The sequence below is a fragment of the Chinchilla lanigera genome, unplaced genomic scaffold (assembly GCF_000276665.1).
Source record: "Chinchilla lanigera isolate Chin_1 unplaced genomic scaffold, ChiLan1.0 scaffold00101, whole genome shotgun sequence".
Lineage (NCBI taxonomy): Eukaryota > Metazoa > Chordata > Mammalia > Rodentia > Chinchillidae > Chinchilla > Chinchilla lanigera.
This window is the reverse complement of record NW_004955502.1, coordinates 6,825,089-6,849,283: the sequence shown is the minus strand read 5'-3', so window position 1 is coordinate 6,849,283 and position 24,195 is coordinate 6,825,089. Positions and strand designations below refer to the sequence as shown.

The following is a 24,195-nucleotide window of genomic DNA, read 5'->3' as shown; positions in this document are numbered from 1 at the left end:
GTGGGAGAGTACCTAGAACAGAGAGAAGGTACTAATGGCTGACAGTTTTCTTGGTTGACAAATACTTGACAAACCATGATTCCTGAGTGTAATGTATGAGGAAAAAATCTTTCTTTAGAATAATAGAAGATCAAAACTTTAAAGACAAAAAGTGTCAAAATAGAGAAAAATGAAAGCGACTTGGAACAGTGGTGCAGCCCGCTCATTTTACTAACGTTGAACTTGGGTTCCATTCTCCAAGATATACAGCTGTTTACTGAGAGGAGCAGAATGAAAATCTACATTCTCTCTTTCTAGAGTAGTACAGTTAAATGTAATATTCCTGGGGAATAAGAAACAAGTTTCTACAAAGAAAATAACTTATTTTCCAAACTTACAAAAGTACATTAAAGAATGCAGTCTCCTCTTCCGTATTCAAAATAATGTAGACAGTATTCAGCAAATAATGAGAACCGTCCTGCAAGCTAGGTGAAGAGACCTTGAGGGATTTATTTTCCTTCCGAAGTGAAGTTTGAAGACCTTGGGACAGCTATTCGTGATCCCTGATCACTGCAAATTGAAGTTAGTAGAACTCAAGCCTCTATGTAAATGGGACGTTACCATTCTTCCTTATTTTTTATTTCCTCATATTGTAGAATTGTGTTTCAGTGAGTCAGTAGTCTTTAGAATTTACAGGTAGTATAAAGTTTTGGGTTTGTTGTTTTTTACGAGTATTTATTAATAGTCCTACAACTTGTCCTGTTGTATGTATCCTGTGCTGAGAAGTAGTAATAATAATACCACTTATTTTCTCCCCTCTAGGACTACAGAGACATTATTGATACGCCAATGGATTTTGCTACTGTTAGAGAAACTTTAGAGGCTGGAAATTATGAGTCACCAATGGAGTTATGTAAAGATGTCAGGCTTATTTTTAGTAATTCCAAAGCATACACACCAAGTAAAAGATCAAGGGTATATAATTATCTTTCTTTTATGTTACATAGCTACATGTTGCCTATTTAAAATTTAGAATAAAATTAACTTTCTGATTAACACAGGGTTCTGTTACCCCTTTCTTCTCAGTACCCTCTATGAAATATTACTGCTGTCATTCTTTGATGTTTAGGGGTGTTTACTTTTCTTGAAGTATAGTGATACAGTAGATACTGTGCACAAATTGTATTTGTATAAACCGGACCTTTGTGAGCTTAAGTTCTAACTGTTAGGTACATTAGTGAATGGGAGAATTTTTGTGAAGCTGAGAAATAAGTAACAATACAAATAACTACTTCTCTTTGTTAAAAAGATACTACAAAGGAGTGGTGTATGCCAGTGAAAGGATAGGTAGTAATCTCTGGTAGCAAACCTTCAGGCCTAGTTTCCATAAAATCGTTCATAGTGAATTTGGTCTGCATGAGCCATCTGAATTCAGAGTAAAACTTCATTCTTTAAGAATTTCAAAACTCAAAAAATTCCTAATCTAAACTCAAAAATAATTTCAATGTAAAAATGTTTTAGTTAATTCTTATCCGAAAAGATTGGGAAAAAGGAATATCAAAAGCAGTGTTTAAATTCTAAAAACATTCTATTAGCAAAAATACATTTCACTGAGCAGGCATTTCCTTTGAAGCATATTTGATCACAGTTTTGTGGTGTTTTTTCTTTCCATAGATTTACAGCATGAGTTTGCGCCTGTCGGCTTTCTTTGAAGAACACATTAGTTCAGTTCTGTCAGATTATAAGTCTGCTCTTCGTTTTCATAAAAGAAATACCTTAACCAAAAGGAGAAAGAAAAGAAACAGAAGCAGCTCTATGTCAAGTAGTGCTGCATCCAGGTGTGTAATACTTTTTCTTTTCATAACTGGTCTATAACTTTGTCATCTAAATGATAGAATTTGGTGTTTTTTAATACTTCCTTTACTATTCCCTATATTGCAGAATGATATATTTGACATGCAAGTTCCTATGATGTGGAGGATTTTTAATCTTTTAAACTAAAGCTTTACTAGTGTAAGTGCTTAAATTCAAACCGCTAAATCTACAAAGTAAAACAGCATTTTTAGGGTAGTGATGGCATCATGCTCTCTGTCATAACTGTAGCATTTATGGCAATCCTTCACTAAATAATTCACTTTCCAAAGGCTCACAACCATATGAAATCCACTACAAATCTCATATTTTAACATATTTCATAATACAAATATTGAATCCAGCAAGTACTATAAAATTTTATTTAATTATTTAGACCTATAAGAATGACTAACAGTATGATCTTACTTACAGCCCTGAAAGGAAAAAAAGGATCTTAAAACCCCAACTAAAGTCAGAAATCTCTACCTCTTCACTTTCCACACCTACACGATCAGTACCACCAAGACATAATGCTGCTCAGATAAATGGCAAAACAGAATCCAGTTCTGTGGTTCGAACCAGAAGCAACCGAGTGATTGTAGATCCAGTTGTCTCTACCGAGCAGCCATCTACTTCATCAGCTGCAGTAAAGAGTTTCATTGCAAAAGCTAACACATCTGCAGTACCAGGGAAAACAGGTAAGACTTAGTTACAGTTTCTTAATGGAAGTACCGTTGGTAGGTGGTAATTGTTGCTCTTTCTGCTGCTTTTTAGATTTTTACTTTTCTCTGAGTTTTAGTAATTTTTTGCACTCGATTTTCTTCTCCTTCTGATTGTTCTTCTTTTTAAAAATGTTTTAGATAAGAAAATTCAGATGTAGGAATAGAATGATGCTTTAAAAGTAACAAACAGATCCAAACTGCCTGAATTTGTTGTAGTATCTAAACTTGCTAGTAGTTTGCCAAGACTTACCTTCATAATTTTGAACTAATTAAATAGCTTCAGCAAATGCTACAGTTACTAGAGTTTCTATTTGGGTATGCCATTTCCTTATTAAACAGTATGTATCCTGGGCTGTAAGTGCAGCTCACTGGTACAGTGCTTGCCTAGTGTGCATGAGGGCATGGGTTCATTCACTAGCACTAAAAAAAGAAAGTATCTTTCTAGAGGAAGCTTTAAGCATCCCATAGGTTTTGTCTTCTTGGCTAATTCAAGCAATTCAGGTTAGAAGCAATCTCAAACATTGTACTTCCATTTAGAGTCAACAAGTCTCAACTTTTAATCTTTTGGGTTTGTGTTTTAGTACTGGAAAATTCCATGAAACATTCCAAAGCCTTGAATACTCTTTCAAGTCCTGGTCAGTCCACTTTCAGTCATGGCGCTAAGAACAACTCTGCAAAAGAAAACATGGAAAAGGAAAAGCCAGTTAAACGTAAAATGAAGTCATCTATACTCTCAAAGGCATCCACTCTTTCAAAGTCAACAGCTGTCATTGAGCAAGGTAAAGTGCCCTGGTATTCTTCCATAGACAGTATATCAATATAAATATCAATGTCAGTACACACATTGACACAAAATTAATCTTCCATCTATGTACACACATGGACACATTGTAATAATATCAATATCAATGTAATTGATAATATCAAATGTAATAATATCAATGTCAATACAGACATTGACAGAAAATCTTCCAACTATATATACACACTGACACATTGTAATAAGCATATCTTTATTACAAATGATGCTTTTCTTGGGGTTAGCATTTGTCTCCAATTTCTGGGTTGCCTGTTTAAGTCACACAGTCTGTATTAGCTGATAAATGTAATGAGATCCTTTAATTTGCAGGTTATAGCAATAGCAAGCTGTATTGTCACTAAATTTAAAGAGGCAAGAAGAGCTCACTGTATGTAAATAAAAAATTATTACAATTAGAGGCTTTTAATGTTATAAATTAGTTTTTAAGTTCATTATTACAACACCTTAAGAAATACATCTTCAGAGTTTAAATTAAATTTGATTCACTTAACCCACGGTAGAGTTCTTTACCTTTAAATAGTTGTTAGGTCACAAAGTAGATAGAACACATTAAATGATAATTCATCTGCGTTGTCTGTAGTGGGGCGTCAGTTTAGTGTACAACTTATGGTTCCTTCCAGTTATGCTCCCAAGTTCTTTTAAGTGCAGAATTTTTTGGAAAGTCTGTTACACTTGAAAGATGGGGAGAATCACTGGTAAAATCTATCATATGGAATATTAAAACAGTAGCTTCAGGGCCACAGACAGTCTAATAGTAAATGTTTTGTGTCATGGCTTCCAGAGTATGCCTAAGACATTTCCTAACATAAATACCTCACTCAAAATTTAGTTTTTTTGCTGAAATGTTGTTTCAGCTAATGCATTGAGAGCTGTCCACCTACATGAGCTTGAAATTGGCGAGTTCTCCTAGTCTTTTCTCCAGTGCCCAAATGTGCTCAGCAACTTCCTGTCCATTATACCTCTGAAGTCTGTTTTTACTTCTATGGCCTTAACTCAGATGTGCATCATTTCTTGCCTGAACTGTTTCCTTAGTTCGCTGGCTAATTTTTTGTATTTAACATCTCTGCTCTAGTCTACCTTTCCCATTGCAGCCCAAGTGATGTTTCTGACGTTGCTGTCTAGCATCTATGTACACACATTGACACAAAATTAAAATCCTTCCCTTCTCAAACTATATAAACTCTTGTTTTTAAATTTCAGTTTTTTAAGTTTTAGTTTTGCTTGTTAAACAAGATTTTTCATTACTTGGTTCTTTCCTAATGTTCCAGATTTCCTTACCATTTTTCTCCCTTGTATGTTCCAGCTGAAGTCTCTAGGTGTCCTTGTCCCATTCTTCCTTCTTTGGAATGTATTTTTTTTCCTCATTTAATACTTTCTCAGTACCTTTCAAGTTTTGAAATAGCATCTTTTGATATAAACTATTTTGATAACTCTTCACTCTTCTAACATCATAGAGCAATCACATTCAGAACAGTGTCAGAGTTAGAATTTGTCTTGATTATCTCTTACTCTTCACTCAGATCAGAGGATGAGAAGAAAGCAGGGGGTACTGTGGTTTTTTAATTCAGATTTATGAATTAAATGGTTCTGAATTGGACGTTAAGATTATTTTCCATAATTGAACTGCTTGGACTACAGAAAAACCCTTTAATGAGTTAAACAATAAAATACTTCATTATTATACTATGCAAATAAACATTTTGTGTGGTTCAAACAAAACTCATGCGTTGGAATGTATAGTAAAGGTAATAGAAGAAAGATACCTTTGTTAATCTCAGCTGTCATCAATTACATCAGTAATTTAGGTTGTTGATTTTCTCTAAACTTTCACTTCCCCCATGAAGTCATTACTAACTTTATTATGGATATTTTTCTGTCAGCCTTTAGTCACTTTTTTTTATTTTAGTAAAAAAATTCAAATTATGTTATTGCACGTACTACTAGCCCTTTATTGACTAACTTGATGGGCCCACAAAGAAATTCCACATTGTAAGTATGTTGTTTTTTCCCTTTTAGGAGATTATAAGAACAATGCTCTTATACCTGGAACCATTCAAGTAAATGGCCATGGAGGACAGCCATCAAAACTTGTGAAGAGGGGGCCTGGAAGGAAGCCCAAGGGAGATGTGAATACCAGTAACAGTGAAGTGATACACAAGAAAAGGGGAAGAAAGCCTAAAAAACCACAGTATGCAAAGTCAGAAAATATAGAGCAGAATAATTTGCATCCCAGCAGAGATGAAGTGGTTCCTTCTTCAACATGCAATTTTCTGCCTGAAACAAATATCGTTAAGGAGGATTTGCTACAGAAAAAGAGTCGGGGAGGCAGAAAACCCAAAAGGAAGACAAAAACACAAAAGTTAGATGCAGATCTCCTAGTTCCTTCCAATGTTAAAGTACTAAGGAGAAGTAACCGGAAAAAGGCAGATGACCCTATTATAGATGAGGAGGAAGAGTTTGACACACTCAAAGGCTCTGAGCCCCACATGAGAACTCGAAACCAAGGTCGGAGGACAGCTTTCTATAATGAGGACGACTCTGAGGAGGAGCAGAGGCAGTTGCTGTTTGAAGACACTTCTTTAACTTTTGGAACTTCTAGTAGAGGACGAGTCCGAAAGTTGACTGAAAAAGCGAAAGCTAATTTAATTGGTTGGTAACTTGAACCAAAATATTTACTTCAAAAATCTATGAAGCAGGTACAGTTAAGGAGTAAGTAGAACTAAGGCTTCTGCTTCCTTGCTGCTATGGTGGATTAGGGAATGTTATGATTTGACTTGCAAAAGAAAACCTTAGAAGACACTTCACTTCTTCAAATGAATATATATAAATGTATACATATATATTTTAAATGTTTGCTATTTATTGCCCTTAGATAGGTTATGCATTTCCACATTCATTTCATTCAGTGTTTGAAACAGAAGAAATTGAGGGCCGCTTGAGTTCCTGATTAACTCATGGAAGTGACAGCGCTGCTGCTCTCTTAGGGAGCATAGTATTCCTAGTGATAGAGCATTTCATGTTCGGAAAAATTACTTTTGGCCAAGCAAGGTACATTTGTATTGATATGGAAGTCATGCCCCTAGGAAGAGATGTTACACAGAGTAGCAGTAATTTAAGAAATGTGTTTCCTGTAAAGGTAAATAGAAAATTTTCACCATTTAATATCCTAAAAACTTTTAGTTATAGAATGCTCATCTATGAAGACCTAGAAGAGGATTTTGCTTTATTCCATTTCTGCCAAACTTAAGAGAAAATATACTGATGAAAAGGAAACATATCCACATTGGAAAACATTTGACTGTCTAATTTTTCAGACCTTGATTCTTATATCAATCACTCAATCTCTGTTTATTGTGCCAAAGACTGAAAATCAGTGCAGTGGAAAGCCTGTTTTTGACTGTCAGGACAGCATACACTTTTCAATATTAGAAAGGCTATTTATTCTAAAGAGCAAGTTATTAAAGAGTTATGCTGAGATATATCTTTTTTTTGGTACTGAGTAGAAAATAATGCACTGGTGGGTCCTTTGACAGAGATGTCTTAGAGAAAATGTGTAAGTGGTTAAAGGATTCAAGGAAAATACAGGAAAAAAGGTATGAGACTTGATGTTTACTTGTTGATCTGGATTAATGTCATTTCTAAACTTTAGACATATCTGATAGGCTAAAATGGCTTACAAAGAAATGTGTCTGTGTGTGTATGTGTATATATTGATAAATGGGTATAATTAAATATATATACAAACACATACTTATATATACCCAGGTATAAATTCTTTTTTCAGGATTTTTTAGATAGTGGTAGAATAAAAATAATTTTAAAATGTCATACTTTATAGTTTTAATTTTAAGGAAAAGATTGGTTATTTTCAATTATTAAAGGTTAAAATAGGCCAAATCACTTTTTATGCAATCATGTTTTATACAGTGGTCTCATTGCACATTGTGTTTTTCTGCACTTTTTAACCGTATCTTTATCACGCTGGTATGTCAGTATACACCCTAAAGAAAAACTCCATTTAATGATTGTGCCTTGTATTCTATTATTTTTTGCATCATTAGTAAAATTTAAGTTGTCTATTGTAAATGATAACTATATGACTTAGGAGAATGTATTGCTATATGTACTGCTATGGAAAAGGAAAGCAGTTATTTATTTGTTTATGGTACAGTTAGTTATTTTATACCTTAAGACCCAACATAAATACCATTTCTATTGTTTAAAAATTATTGTCCAATTTTTTTTTTAAAGTTTAAAGAATGTAGTATTTTCTGAGGACTGATATGGTACAAAAATGTAACCAAAATTTTCAGGATACTACATTTTTAAAAAGCAAGAATGGAGAAAATATGTATCAGCATGATTCTGATGTAGAAAAATAAAGTCTTTAATTGAACCGTGACAAAATATATTACATAATTATTTCTTTTCTCATTGCAGATAGGATAAATGTTAACTGTCATTTAATTGTCTTGAAGAAGAATGAAAAGTGATGCATTTGGGCTTTTTAGATCGTTTGTAACTAAATTTGTACAGAAATTCTCCTGTGAAATTAAGTAAACCATTTTCCAGATCTTGACTGAATTGCTGTGATTTTGCAGTTGAAAAAATAATTTCAAATTTTTCAGGTTTTTTGTATATTTATTTTTTTCTATCAAATATATTTAACTATATAATTAAAATTCAGTAGTTAAACTTCATAATGCAGAAATGGAAGGCTTGGTTGTATAGAAAAATGAGTCTCAGTTACATCATTATTGAAAATAATAGTGTATATGTTTGAAACTTAAATCAAAGTAATTAGGTGCTTTTGAAGGCAATCTATTTGAAATATGTAATTTCCTGATGTTATCTGCATTGTGTTAGGGAAAAATAATAGACTATAAAATCCATTTTTGTAAAAAAAAAAATGTGTATAGTTTTGCAGATGTGTGCAGAAGAAGGAAGTACATACAGTCTTAGGGTGAGAGCCTCTAGTGTGGTGTATGGGTTAGTTCTAACTCTGGAGCACAGAAAATGAGGATTTGCCAGCTTTCCTATCACACATAAATATGTTATTCCTGTTCTAAAGACACTGTATATTTATGACCATATTTGGACATTTTCAGACACTGGTTTCTTAGTAAAGCAAAATGACTTGGATCAGATTATTTGTAACTGAATCACTTAAAAATGTATTAGTAATACCAGATATATTTAGATTTTATATATTTTTATAATTTAGCTTCTATATGTTACAAAAGTTGAATTAAAAAATATAATTCATCAACATATTTTTGTTTAGTTTTACCACTTGGAAAACTATCTTCTTTGAAGTAGTAACATTGTATATGTAAGGACAGAGGAAAATACTGGCACTTCTTAGGTGAGCAGTAAAACTCAAATTTATCCAAAGCTTCAGAAATACTTGTCACTTGCATGGAATGTAGAAACACTTCACATATTTTAAGTCCTCAACGCTAATGTTCTCTCTACCCCAGGACATCCCAGATAAATCTTAACAAGAGTTACACTTTGCCACTGGGTAGTTCAAGTATAAAGTCTAATTACAATCTTACAACCTCTGCAATAGATGTATAGCTTCTTAAAATTTTAACCTTAACAATGCTGTCACAGTGTTGGACTGTGTTCTGTATATATTTATGATTTTAAGATTTATTGGCATTGTTTCTAATGCGCAGCCTCACTACAAAAGACTCTGGTGGCATTATTACAAATTGTCATATTTGTGAGTTTGATTAGATTACATCAGATTACATGGGATTGGCTATCATTTGAAAGTGAACATAAGACACAATGAATAGAGAAAAGTCTTCACACACCAGCTAGAACTGTCCCTTGTTTGGAGCATAGTAGATTAATCAGATATCTTAGCAAGTGTGTTGAGTTAACATTTTGTGTGACATTTGCAGTATTTACATGTTTAAAATGTTATAAGTCAGCCCCTCCACTTAGCAGTGTTTAATTTTCACATTCCATTTTATACATACATAGCTACCTGTATATTTCTCAAATGTAAGCTAGAAGCAGTTTAGATTTTCTGCTTTCTATATAAAGAAAACAAGTTTATTCTGAATCTTTTGGTTCACCTAAAATCTGTTTGAATAGTTTGAAAGGACCAAGATATTTGAATGATTAAAAGGGCTGTAAATGTTCACCTTGTATGGAAGAGGTGTGGTTTTAAAAGTCATAATGGGGCATTTTATCCTCTGTGCACTACCCTCCAGCTTATCTAGACAGTATTTCTAAAGCTGAGCAGTTACATGCAGGTAATAATTCATCTTCCTGTTAATACTGGAAAAATACTTTTCCTCATTTCCATTCTTGCACTTCCCCTTAGTACCTCTACTTTCCAAGTGATTTGAGCTAAAATTAATATACACTTACTAAATTATTTTGGTTAATTATAATTAGCAAAGCACGCGAACTCATTTTGAACTGTGTGCAGCACTCAGGAAGAGGTTGCTGAGTCTGAAGTTGAGTCGGAAGAGTGCTCCAGTGATATAAACCTTGTACACACTACAGTAAAACAGTGACTAGAAAAATCTGAGCTATATATATATCAATATATATTTTTAGTTTTGATAGCTGTTTTGAAATACTTTTCTAATGCAGATAAAATTATCAGGAAATTAACCTTATATGGCACAAACCAAATACATAATAGTGTGTGGCTGATTTTCTACATTCAAGGAGCTAATGAAATAGCTTGAAGATGGAATGTAGTACCCACACATACTGGTTACTTTTGAGAATGTGTGTTGGATTTTCACAATGATACACTATTATAAAATGAGACAAAACACAAAGTTACATTTTTGGACCATATTAAAACTGCAAGAAGACAGGTCTTCTAAAGAGATCTTTTAGAAAACTCTTTAAGTCCTGTCATGGGATATTTAGACATGTGTAGAGTGTAGCTCAATTTTTAAGTAACTGACCTAGAGGGTTGAAGTTGAAACTGACACATTTTCAAATTAAAATTGTTTATTTTGTACAGAAAATGTTAAACACAAGCGAATCTGTTGTATGTGATAACACAAGAGTTAAAAAAGCAAATTAATGACTTAGCTTTATTAAGGTTTTTGGTTTCTCCTTCCAGACCTAGAGTATCAAGTTATGAACAGCGGTCTCACACCACAATAGCAGTGCCCTTTCTTTTTGTACATACTGATTGGACCTTTCTTTACTGTTACGTGGACACTTTCTATGTTAGTTTTGATGCATAATTCTTTGGATCCTTTTATACAAACTAGAATGTATGTGTAAGAATTTCTGTCCCTGCAATGTAGTAACTATAAACTTATTTTTAAATAAATAGAAAACTTGTTTTTCTAAGCTATTTTGTAAAGACTCATTTCTTCACTATTTTTAAAAAACGATAAAACACTTGGTAAACAATTTCAGGCAGTTATTTGTGTAGCAGAAGTCATTAGGTAAATATAGGTTCACTAAGTTTCCATGGCCCCGTCTGTCTGTCTGTCTGTCGTGGTTTATATCTGGACCCTGCCCCCAAAGCCTCCTGAGCTCACAGGGGTGGGGTGGCTTGCTAGAAGGTGATGGAGTTACGGGGTGTTATTGGTGACCTGCCTTAGACCAGGCCTAGTCAGAAGAGGCTGGTCATTGTGGGTGTGGCCCCCTAATCTAGCTCCTTCTGCTGTCAGCTGCCCTGATCACCTTTGTTAGCCCCAGGCCTTTCTCCCATGCAACATGTTTAAACTGCCAGAAGTGGACTGAAGCTAATAGAGTTGAGTCAAAGTATACCTCATTTGTAGATACCAGATAGTAAGTCCTAGCAATGATAAAGTGACCCGGACACCATTTAGCAAAAAGTTAAAAATTACTGTGAAGAGGTGGTCTAATAACCTAATGTCAGCTAATTAGAAAATGGCTAAAGGTTAAAAGTAACTCATTTACTTTTTTTTATGTATCTGCTTAGAACAATTCTGTTGACTTGTTCCTATATGTAACTTACTGTGTGCTAGGTGATAAATAGTTCAACATTCAGATATTTTGTAAAAGGTAACATTCTGCAAAAATTCTCAAATGAAGTTTCTGGGAAAAAATGGCAAAAAGTTGAAAATTTTCTCCTTGATAAGCAGTTGTACAGATACTGAGATCTGTAAAACTTGATATTTTCCTAGAAATTTGCTCAAGTCAGCATTATTGTTGCTACCTAGGAATATTCTGTTTTAATGGGAAGAGTATTCATACTACGTAAGACACTCAACACTAACAATTCAAATTAAGCACATAGGGAATAATGTGTAGTTTTATGCTATGAATGGTCATTTCTTCCTGAAAAGTTTTGTTTAAATGATTTTGTATAAAAAACATTTTAAGTTGAAAGCAGGTAACATTCTCAGGTACCTTTTTTTTTTTCCTAAAATATGTTCTTTCTTATACCTAGCATATATTTAGAAGAACCAGCCAAGAGAAATTCCGATGCTGTTTTCATCAACCACTTTTACTGATTTTTTGTTGGTGTTACATCAACTTTATAATCTAAACTTCCCCAGGACTTAAGAACGGTAAGATTAAAGACCAAAGCACAAAACTTGCAGTATATTACTTTGTAACTGCATTTGACACATTGGCCACATAGTGATTACTATTTGAGAGGAAAGAATGGTGGGAAGGTCTTTGATTTGATTCAAGTAGCCTATGATTTTTTTCTCATTTGTGTGTTGTCCTGGTACTTTTCAAAGCTCAGTCTTGCTTTTTTGTGTTTAGTCCAGAAATAAAAATGTGCCATTTAATGTGGAGCTTCTAGGCAAGTTGTGACTTAGCCATGATTTGGTTGTAAGGCATGTCACTGTAAACTTGTGAGTTGATGTGAAATATTTGATAAAATAGTAGTTAAGGTTGTCAATTTCCAGGGACACTCTGGGAAATCACAACTATAGCTGTAGTGTAAAATAGGCTGCACTTTTTTGCTGTCTTGGCTCTGAATAATGAAAGACCTAAGTAAAAAAGAAAATGATCCTAATGCAATACAGAATCTGCCGCAGTAGGTTTAGTGGAGATTAAAAAACCACTCAGTCTCCCTTCTGAAAGTTTTTTCCCCGCGTGAGAAACACCCAAATTCTAGTTTTGTGCTGACAGTACTTGTCAGTAAGTGCTTCGCCGATCCTCCCCATCTGCCCCCTTCACATACCTTGTGAAAACACAGAACACTGCCAAATTTTCTCTCACTTGGTTTCTTTTCCAATTCTCATTTCACTTACAGATATTGAAGGGTTTTTTTTGTACTTTCTAACATTGACACACAAGAATTTTGACATGGGATCTTACTATGTAGTTAGTGTGGCCTTGTATGTACTTACTATGAAGCCCAGACTGGCTTTGATCTCTTTTGATCCTCCTGCCTCAGCCTTCCAAGAGCTGGGATTATAGGCATGTATCACCCACCACACCTAGCAAAAATGTATTATCCTGAATAGTGTTTTTCTTTTGTCACTCTCGGTGTATCTCAGCTACCTATGTTAATTACAAATTTTAAGCCAGAGTAACCCATTCATTTCACTGAGAAAACTGAAAGGAATTTAAGTCATGTATTTTTGTTGAAGGAAAAGCTTATGGATGTATACAGCAAAACTTCTAAACCTTAAAGTTGCAAAATTCATGTTCATTAAAAATATGCAAAGATAGCCACTCCACATATATAAAAAGTATAAACTTAAAATTTTGCTTGTTGAGCAGTATTTTAGTATTTGTTAAGTAGATATCCAGTGATTGTCCATTAACTCATTGCAAATCCTAAGTTTTAAGTTACTAGAAGAGCTTGGAAATTAAATTCAAACTGATAAAACAAAGTCACTGTTAGAAAACATTTGTCAAAATGCTTCATTTGAACACAGCTTATGTTCCCACCTATCCCAAATACGAGAGTCGTGAGTGACATCAGCTTCTCTGTCGAGGGTGCCAGCACAAGTGTGGGGTTTCCAACTAGTCTTTAACTGAGAAGTCAAATGCAGTCTTCATTTTTAAAATGTTTAAACATGCCGGTCTTATGCTCTATAGTTCATACAGAAAAAAGATTTAGATAGACATATATATCATTTTAATTATAATCACTGTAGAAGTTATTGGGGTTTACTGTGCTGTTTCCACCCATACATAGACGTTCATCATGTGCCTCATCCCTTCTCTCCGCCCCTTTTCTCATCCACCCCCGCACAGCACCCTTCCCAGTCCCTAAAACTTTCATTTCTTTGCACCCCCAGATCCTTCCCTATTTCTAGCAACTACTGTTCCATCTGAAGTTCTACAGGGTTGTCTCACTGTTTTCTGAAAATGAGTAAGAATGTGTGGTATTTTTCTGTATCTGGCTTATTTCACTCAGTGTAATGATCTCCAAATCTGTCCATTTTTCTGCAAGTGACAGGATTTCATTCTTAGGACTGAGTAGTATTTCGCTGTGTAAATCTACCACGTTTTCTTCACTCACTGATGGGCGTCTGGATTGATTTTATAACGTGGTTGTATGTTGCAATAAGTACTGGAGCTCAGGTACATTGTAGGTACAATGGTCTCATATACTCAGTAGTGAAATTGTTGGCTCATACGATAGTTCTGCTCCTGGTTTTTGAGGTGTTCCCGTGCCATTTTCATAATGACCGAACTAATTTTCATTCCCACTGACTATGTTTGAGTCCTCTTTTATCTGTGTCCTGGCCAGCATTTGTTTAGTTTATTGGCAACAGGAATTCAACCCAGGTGTGCTCTACCACTGAGCTACATGTCCAGGAGAGTCTTTAAAATTTTTATTTTGAGACAGGGTTTCACTGAACTGCTGAGGTTCTTCTCAAATCTGCAGTCCTCCCTCAGCCTCCCAAATAGCTGAAATTACAGGTGCCTACAACAGTGCCTGGCTATTTCTTGTCTTTTTCATAATAATCATGCTGAGTGGGGTGAGATGATAGCTCCTTGAGGTATTGATTTGCATTTCTCTGATGATTAGTGAAATTTAACATTTTTTCACGTATTTGTTGGTCATTTGTCTTTCTGAGAAATGTTACGGTTTACATATAAAATGTCTCCCCGAAGTCTGTTTATAGGTGAGACTTTAAGGGGCTGTTTAGTGAGTCGTCTATGGAAGTGCACACTGAGTGGGCGCAGCTGGAGGAAGCAGATCACTGGCCCATGGCCTTGAAGGGTAGACACCTATGAGTTGAGCAGCTCTCTCCCCCACCCTACCCTTCTACCAGGTTTCTGCCCTTGGAGCCCGCCAACCATGGAAGGAAATTTCTGAAACCATCAGCCAAAATCAGTATTTCCTTTTTCTTTTTTGTCTTTTTAAGACAGGGTCTTGCTATGCAGTTCAGGCTGCCTTGAGCTCACTTTGTAGCCTAAGCTGGTCTCGAACTCACAATGATCCTCCTGCCTCAGCCTCCCGAGCGCTGGGATTACAAGCGTGTGCCACCATGCCCAGCTCACCAAAGTTATTAAATCAATCAAATTTGTCCAAAAAAACTCACCTTAATTTTGTGTTGGGATTCTTACTCAACTTTTTGTGAGTCAGTCGATTATGAGAAAAGTGTTTTATTTGGTTTTGTTTTAGGTGTTGTGTGTAGGGGGAGTACTAGAGATCAAATCCAGGGCATTACAGGTGTTAAGAAAGCTCTCTATCGGGGCTGGGGATTTAGCTCAGCGGCAAAAGCGCCTGCCTGGCAAGTGCAAGGTCGTGAGTTCGGTTCCCGGTACCGGAGAAAAAACAAAAAAACAAAAAAAAAGAAAGCTCTCTATCAGTAAGCCATACCACCAGCCCAAATAAAGATTATTTTTAAGGTCTCTCACTTAGAAGTACTCTAAATTCAGTGCCCTTATTTTCTGCAACTTCGGGAAATATTAGATTTATTAAAATACTTCTCTGCAGATCTGTCAGAAAAAAAAGTCCTTTAAGAGAGATCAAACCCAAATAATGAACCTGAAATCATCTCATACTGGTATTTAGCACAAGAGATTTCTCACAGATAAAACCAGAATTCTTACAGCTTCATTTCTACAGCTTTAGCCACAAATAAACTAATCACAGCCTTGCCAGTTCAGATTTTAAAGTTCCTCTCCTTTCTTAATTGATTTGAGCTCACAATGAGAAAAAAAAAAAAAATGGGACTAGATTTTTTTGAAACCATCTTCACCCAACAAAGATGAGATCTCAATTAGATTTTAGACCATAAACAAAATTCAAAATCATTACCACTAATGAGTAGCTTAACAATTATGAAAAACCAAAGGCAAAACCAAAACAGGACAGTAAATACAAAAGGAACTCACTTCATGGAATTTACTCAACTCATTAGTTAATGAGAGCACTGTTAGAATGTTAAGTCCAGTTCAAAGAGCATTTGCTAGGAGTTTATAGATAATTAAGATTGCTGGAGATACCATATCACAAAACGATAGGGAACTTTGGCTGTATCCTTCCAATAAAGCAATGAGTAAGCTGGAAAGAAATTTGCCAGAATCAATCTTTTTGCAACTCTTTGAAATTCAATAAAAAAGCAACAACAATAAAATAAAAAGCTGCTGAGTTTTAAGAGAATGTTTCAGTGCTTTAAATTAACCCTTCTTCCCCTCCACTGTGGCCGTGGCCAAGGCAGCTCACATTCCTGGCCAGCTTGCTGGTACCAGAGACAGCCGCACAACTGGTTCTCAGGTAAGTGTCCGTGTTTGACTTGTCTAGCTCCCTGAAGGATGACGCAGGCTTGCCTAGGTTTTACCCTTTAGCACTTTCTCCTGACTGCAATGAACCCCAGACAATACTGTCAAAATCAGTTAAAAACAAACGCAATAGTTACAGCTGCTCCAGAACAAGGAAAAAAAGATGGGTGCAAGGAGCACAAAAACAGAAGCTCAGAAGGGAAAGGCTGAGGGGGAAAGACAGGAAAACAAAGGCTTGGAACAACCTACAAGGCCGCGCGGACACACAAGGCTGGGAACTTGCTCACAAGAGTCTGGAGAAGATGCCGAGAGCTTTCACCTGTGTCTGACATTTAGGGCCATGCAAACAAAAGGGAAAGATAAGGCAGAAGTGTAAACAGCCTTCTGAGCACTGAAGCATACTGCTCCCACACACAGCCAATCTGCAAACTGGAGAGTTGGGCTTTGGTAGCTTTATTTACATATATTTATTTTGGCTCCAACTACTTAAAATCTTTGTCAAATTACTAGCTGGTCTCTCCTACTGAAAGAGAGAATTCAATGGCCAAACATGATAAAGAATGATTACAAAAACAATTTAAGAAGTCACTAAACAATAACACACAACAAGCAACAACAAACCCTAAGAAAGGGGGAAGAATTTGATTTCCACTTACAAAAATATCATATACAAAATGTCTAATGTTCAACAATTGGTTATGAGGCATGCAAACAAGTCTGGGCCATTCACAGGGAGATAAGATTGCTGGATTAGATATAAAACTGTTAAAGAAATGCTATAACTTTGTGATTATCTTGTCCAAGATTTTTAACTTTATTGAACAAAAATCTATATATTCTTATTGATTGATTTCAGTCCATGATCAACTGGCTTCTCCAGGGTGGCGTGTCAGAGGGCAACAGTTCATGGAACAAACAGACATGCATTAATTCCCTCACTAACTTTTGAAATGGAAATGCTTGTCTTGTACCATTCAGTGCTGGAAATGTTTAACTTCTCATTTGTACAGGGGCTCTCCGCTAAGAGTTTGCCTTACATCCCAGAGGAGACTTAGGACTTGGACTTTTCAGCAATGCTGAAACTGTTAGGACTGTGGCAACTCTTAGTGATGGACTGAATGCCTTTTCCATAAAGGGATGTGCATGAGTCTTTGGAGGCAGGTGGGGATATTATGATTCTAATGTATTTTAACATTGATAGACAATACTGGTTCTTAAAAATCATTAAATTGATGCTATATTGTTCAAGTTGTGAAATGATAAGAATAAACATCATGTAAAGGAAACTTACTTTGTAATCTGGTGAGGGAATTAATACATTTCTGTTTGCAAACAGGATAGTTATATAACATGTTAGGCATAATTATAAGCATGTCTTTGTATCCAGAGAGTAGTTTAAAGAAATGTGTCCACTGTCAAGTTGACAAGGGGTGGATTGTAATGGCTGATCTATTGTGTCAACTTGAGCAGTTTAGAAGTTTAACTAAGTGAATTAGCAGTTCTACATCCTAGGGTGTAGAGGAACCCACCCTTGGGTGGGAGCCTGCTGACAATATAAGGGAGGAAAAGGTCCCCCCTTTTTTGCTCTTCTTGCTTTTGCTGTGTTCCAGTGCCATGAACTGTTGCCCTCTCACACGCCACCCTGGAGAAGCCTGCTGATTATGGACTGAAACTTCTACAAACTGTGAGCTAAATGAACTTTTTCTTCCTTAATTTCAGGGGTTGGGTATTTTGTCTCAGCAATGAAAGAAAAGTAACTAACACACCTATGTACTTAACCTGGGACCTTTAACCCAAATCTTAAAAAGTGATGGGAAAGTGGTTTTAATTAAACTGAAACCTTGCACCCAAAAATTTGTTAAACAGAGAATTTCATCAAGCTTTTTGCAGTTTTCATGATGTAAAGACAACCTATTAAATTACTATGCAGGCCATGTTCATTCCAGAGAAATAATGGACATATATAACTACCTTGATCTGGGCTATATCCGAAAGACTGTAAAGATCTCAGTCTTGTTTCTTACATGAGCCATAAATTTTGCTAATGCCTGTGGCAACCCATTTCCTCAGTGGCCTTAGCCAGCCACACTCACTTAATATAGCCACTTGAAAGATTGCTTGGAATGCATTTCTCTGTCATGATTAGGGAGCCAATTGTATATTAATTACATTTTCATAGTGGCAAGAGTAGTCATATTTTACAAAATAGTGATTATTAATTCACTGGATGACAAACTATAATTAATAAGTAAGTTTCCAATACAAAAGCATGCAAAAACTGGAGCAAATGATGCTAGCTTCTCTTAAAGAGACAATGAAGTTAAAGAAACAAATTTGGATCTTTCACCACTGTATTTCTTCTCTGGCTCTTTTTTCAATTAGGTTTTCTATTCTAGCTGTCTTTGCAAACTACATCTTATCAAGTGTTAAACTCATATGAGTAATAAATTATAGTATTCATTAAGCACTGTGTTACCACTGTTCTACATTCTTCACATGGAGCAGTTCATTTTGTTTTCACAGCTTGGTGAGGGTAGATTATTATCCTCATATTACATTACAGAAACTTAAACACAGAAACAGTTACATTTCCCCCAGCCAAATGTATTGACTGGATTAAGGAGTGATTTCTACTTATGGATTATAATACTTTAAAGACAATTATACTATTGGATCTTCCTGTACAAGGCCGATGGACTCCCAAGAGGATCTTCTTGTACTAACTATCCATAGTCATTTTCTAGTATCCAGGATTTAATATAATTTCATCAATTGGGCACGGATCAGATTACTTTTTATTCAATCCACAGCACTATATCTACATTTGTGGCTTATATCCATGTGATGGCTTGTGTCTAGATGAACCCCAAAACTTCATGTGGTCATAGGTAGAGCTTTTAGGACTGTAGGCAGAATTGCTTCCCTGAACACAGCAAAGAAACGTCAGATTCCACACCACATAGGTAGACTTTTTCAGCCTGGAAAACACTGGTTTTTCCTTATACAGTTTGGATGTCTGTCCATCAATAAAAGCAAAGCATTTTATTTTCAAAACATAAAAATATTATATAATTTTAATTTTCGGTAATAAATATTTTTAATGTGCTGGATATTACTAAAATTCAGATGATGGCTATTCTTCAAAATTAAAATGCATTTTCAGACAAAATTTTCAGTGATTACTCTTTGGGTTCACCTCTGCATAATTCTTGTCAATTGAAAGGCAAATTAAAAATACCCTTTCTTTGGGTTTTAAGAAAAATTTTCAGTGTCTTTATAAATTATTAAAATTTCCCAGGAGTAAATTAATTTAGATAAGTACTTAAACTTATAAATGAAACTTTATTTTGAAACATATATGACATTTTGGCTTAGTATAATACTGTGATGATCACAAATATAGGCTTAATTCTTGTGGTTACAAAGGACTATCTGCTCATTTCCTATTTTATTTCACCCAATATCAGTATTTTTCCAATATAACAAAAGTAGTTGAAATTTGTTAAAATAGTGGAGCGTTTCCCTGATGCATGCATTCTTCTATTCATTTTCACCATTTGTGGTCCAAATGCTGCATTGAAGATGGTCATCTTAGTGACTTTCGTGCCGCTATTCACACTTTCAAGTCCACTTCAGACAGTGCCTGTGGGTGTATAAATGTGATTACAGTCGCCTTATGCACTGTTCAAATGTTTATGTAATAAATAGCAAATACAGTTTTCAAGTGGAAACACAGACAGCACATTTCTCAAACACATCAGGAGCCTGAGCGCTCCCTAGAATCTTTTCCTCGGTTTTCGGGGGCACGTTCCCCGCGCCGTCGTGATAATCCTGTGGTCTTCCCGGCCCGGCCGGCGCTGGTCCACGCGGGGCTCGGGGGCAGCACGCGGTCCGTCGGGAGGCGCGCGGCTGTGTCCGACCGCGCCGCGAGCGAGCCGGCTGCGGACGTCATTTCCGGGGCCTGCTCCGCAGGGGAGCCCTTCTGGGGCCGTGCGCGCTGTGCGTGTCCGTGTCCGTGTGTCCAGTGCTGAGCAGTTACTTAAAGCCGGTCTCCCGTGTAGGGTAACCCAGAATGACGTCCGGGACTGGTGCTCCCTGCGGTCCGGGAACCGGAGCTCCATTACTTCCGCGGGTGGCGCCCGCTCTGGGTTCAGTCCCGCACCACCGAGCGCCCCCGAGGGGAAGCCGGGCGGGCCCCACCTCTGCGGCTCCCAGAACGAGGCCCGGTGAAACGAGCGGAGGAGTCGGGGCCCCCGGGCGGGGTCTCCTCAGAAACTGTCACGGCCGCGAGTCTGGGCCGGGGAGCGCGGGGAGCGTGGCGGGAGCGCGGGGTGCGGAGGGGGCGGCCCGGGTCCCGGGATGGAGTTGAGGGGCCCTGAGCCACCCGGCGCAGCAGGTCGGCCCGGTCCGCAGGTCTCTCGCTGTTGCAGGCTCTGCTCTACACCTGTGTCTTAGTTCTCCGAACGCGAACCGCTGCGCCTGCGGAAAACGGACTTGCCCGTCAAATGCTAGCGCCAAGCTAGTACTTTCTGCGAACAGCGTAGTGGGTGGTTCTGTCCCGAGGCCGGTTCGTGAAGCCAGTCCTCGGGTTCTGATTGCTCCGGAATACACTTCTCTTCTGGTCTATCATGAGCAGGCCGGGGGCCGCAATCATGCTTTCATCCCTTTCCTGGACAGTGCGGTCCTCTCCGAGCTGGGAACTGAACCCAGCATCTTTCCGCTGAGCTTCATGTCCGTCCCTGTTTAAATTTTATTTTTATTTTTATTGGGGTCTTGTTAAAGTCACTAAATTGCCCAGGCTGAGCTCAAACTCGAAATTCTCCTGCCACAGCCTCCCAGAGAAATAGGATTACTTACAGATGTGTCCTACCACACCCAGTTGCAGTGTTACTCTAACTAGCAACTAGCTCCAGTTTCCCTGCCGTCCCCTTCCCTGGTGAAATTCTAAATTCCAAGGCCAGGGCAGGCTCTTGTCTTTCGTGACCCACCTGAGTATTTTCATTCTTTTCCTTTTACCCTTTTCCTATGTTCTTGTCAGAAACAATACCATAATGAAAATATACTGTTTAGAATTCCATGCCATTAAAAATAACAAACACACGGAAATACCATCCGGCATCTATTTGCTATTCGATTTTCCAAATGTCTCCCACTGCTGTAAATACTTTTGATGCTTTGGTGCGTTTGAATCTGCACGCGTGGTAACTGATTCCTATGTGTTTTAGTACTCCGTTGGCAACCCTCCCCCACCCCTTAATCCGGACTTCATCTCAGGCTCTGGAGAAAGTCGCTGGAGGAAATGACGGGCAAAATGTGGGAAGCGCTAGTGATGTTTAGACCTGTGAGAGTTCTTTTTTTTTTGTTACTGCGAATGGAACTCAGGACGTTGCACTTGCCAGGCAGGCGCTGTTCCACTGAGCTATATTCCCAGCCCTAGATTGAGAGTTGTAGAATTATACATTTGTCATGCCTTCAAAGGCTGGCCTTTTGGCTAAAAAGAGCATGCACCTTTTAAGTTTTCTTTCAGGGGGTCCTCAAATCACTTTATGGAGCACAGGTACACACGTATGTATACACAGTGGATGCGCCAAGAGAAGCTCGAGTAAGGGTTTATATCCCAGGGACAAAGACGGATGCGCTAACCTTCAGACCCATCCGTTATTTGCTTGCTCTTCCCTCTCTGAGTAGCAGTTTTCCTTCTCTCAATCTGTTCTTTACTCTCTCATCACTTTATATTTGCCCTATAATCTCAGGGCCAGCCTTTGAGGCCTCACAGGTTCTCCCAGTGCTCTAATGCCAAGACCGGTTGCTGATCACAAGGGATGTGTGGAAGAGGCTGGGGTTAGGTAGACTCAGAACCAAAGAGACTACATGCTTTATCATCGTCAGCTCGGGCTGCACCAAGAAACACACTTACCGCTGGGGAAGAAGATGACAGCTGGTGCCCTACTACTTTGCACCTGCCTGCTGCTGCAGAGTCAGCTGAGGATGTCTTAAAAAACATTTGTGTTGGGAGTGTAGCTCACAGCTAGGATGCTTGCTTAGCACTTAGAAGATCCTAGGTCCCATCCACAGCAGTGCGCGAGCGCGCGCGCGCGCGCACACACACACACACACACACACATACACACACTCACATTACCTGTCTAAAACCAGAAGTTCTGTTAGCTGCCATGTACTGTAGCACCTACAGCACACTGACCAGCAAGTGCTAGCTTAGTTCCCAGATTGAGCATAGACCAATTCTTCAAGAAAAAGTCCAAGTAGGCTATTAGAATTCTTTATTGTCTCTGTGTACATACGAAATACACCAAATAAAGTCTAAGTACCAACTTCTAAACTCCATTAACACAGACACCATGGATTAAATAGGTCATAATTTAATTCTCCTTCTAGTAGAGACCCTAGTGAGGAAAACTATTTTAGTGTAAGCTTACTCTTTAATTAATGTGCTTTAATTAAAAATGTTAAGTGACCTTTTATCTGAGCGCACAAATGTAAAACAACTTTTGTGTGTATTTATTTTGTAGGAAATTTAGTGCTTGATTCTGGGGAATACATTTTGCTATTTATCATTTATTTATTTTTTAGATTTAAACTTGTTTTGCTCTATAAAGGACATTCTTAAGTGAAACTGGCATTTTATCTTCCCCTATATATGCACTTTACACATTCCTGACAGCAATGTAAAAGGGTTCCTTTCTCCCCATATCTTCACCAGCATTTATTGTTTTTTGTAGTCTTGGTGATAGCTGTTTTGACTGGGGTAAAGTGAAATCTCAATACAGTATTTATTTGCATTTCAGTAATTGCTAATAATGTTGAACATTTTTCATATAATTATTGACCATTTGTATTTCTTCTTTAGAGACGCGTCGGACAATTTGCCCATTTTTGATTGGGTAATTTGTTTTTTGAAGGTAAGTTTTTTGAGTTATTTTATTTTATTAGTACATGTTTGAGTACATGCATTTTACAGTCATCTCAGGGGTTGGTTCATGTACATAATATAGCTTGTTTTTTCTTTTAAAGAGAAAAAATAAAATTTCAAAACAAGATAATAGGAGGGTAACAATGGTTAATACAATGCATATTGTTACCTTTAAATTAGTTACTCAGAGTACAAGATATTGGCATTTAATTTTCCAAACAATATTAGCACAAACCTTTCTTTTCAATAAACTAAGAGAAATTAGTAGTATAAGTATCTTAACTATAGCTTATTTCTTTAAAAAATGTACCCTTCTTCCCTTTCTCCTCTGTTTTCTCTTTTCCCCTTTTTCATCCTTGCTGACATTATTAATCTTAGTTCATGTTTATGGCATATAGTGTCTGCATCCACTGAAGTGATTGGCACCTTGTACCTGGCATGTCCTCACTTATCTATTTCCCCTTTCCTCTCCCTCAACCTTCACCCTGGGTGCCCTGGACCCCTTCTTGTCTTCAAGAGATCCATCCCTTTGTCTTGTTCTATCCTTCCTTTACTTTCTCTTAGTTTGCACTTTGCTTTACTCAGATGAGAGCTACCCTGTGGTATTCAAGTTTGTGTGTCTGATTTATTTCACTTGACATATTTTCCAGATACATCCACTTTTCTACACATATCCCAAATGTGTTCTTCTTCATAGTGAGTAGTATTCCATTACATATGTAGATATCACAGTTTCTTTATCCAATCGTCTGTTGGTGGGTATACAGGCTGTTTTCAGGATTCAGCTGTTATGGATTTTGTGCCTATGAACAATGGTATGTGTTGCTGTAGTGTGGTGCCTTAAGCTTTTTGAGCAAGATGCCTAGATGAGGAGCACAGCTGGCTCATGTGGAATTTCTAATTTCAGTCCTTTGAGAGACCTCCATGCTGATTTCCATAACAGTTGTACCAGTTTACCTTCCCACCAACAATGTAAGAGGATTCCTTTTTCACCACATCTACGCTAGCATTTGTTGTCTTTTAATTTCTTGATGATCGCCATTCTTTCTGGAGTGAGGTAGAATCTTAGCATTGTTTTAATTGGCATCTCTAATGGCCAGAGATATTGAACGTTTTTTCATATATTTTTTGGCCATTTGTACTTCTTCCTTTGTGAAGTGTCTGTTCATTTCACTTGCCCATTTCTTCAATGAGTCTTTAATTTTACTTTAAAATTATTTATT

At 37.0% G+C, this 24,195-nt stretch overlaps 1 protein-coding gene across 1 annotated transcript in view; it reads left to right on the top strand.

The window, feature by feature from the left end:
- Window positions 1–7,135, top strand: part of Phip (pleckstrin homology domain interacting protein) — a 109,643-nt gene extending 102,508 nt beyond the window's left edge. Inside the window, exons 34-38 of the mRNA XM_013505816.1 lie at window positions 802–954; window positions 1,654–1,817; window positions 2,266–2,531; window positions 3,137–3,334; window positions 5,392–7,135. Coding sequence (XP_013361270.1) covers window positions 802–954; window positions 1,654–1,817; window positions 2,266–2,531; window positions 3,137–3,334; window positions 5,392–6,032 — 1,422 coding nt within the window. The 3' untranslated portion in view covers window positions 6,033–7,135. The remainder of the gene's footprint in view (window positions 1–801; window positions 955–1,653; window positions 1,818–2,265; window positions 2,532–3,136; window positions 3,335–5,391) is intronic.
- The last annotated feature ends 17,060 nt before the right edge of the window (window positions 7,136–24,195 follow it).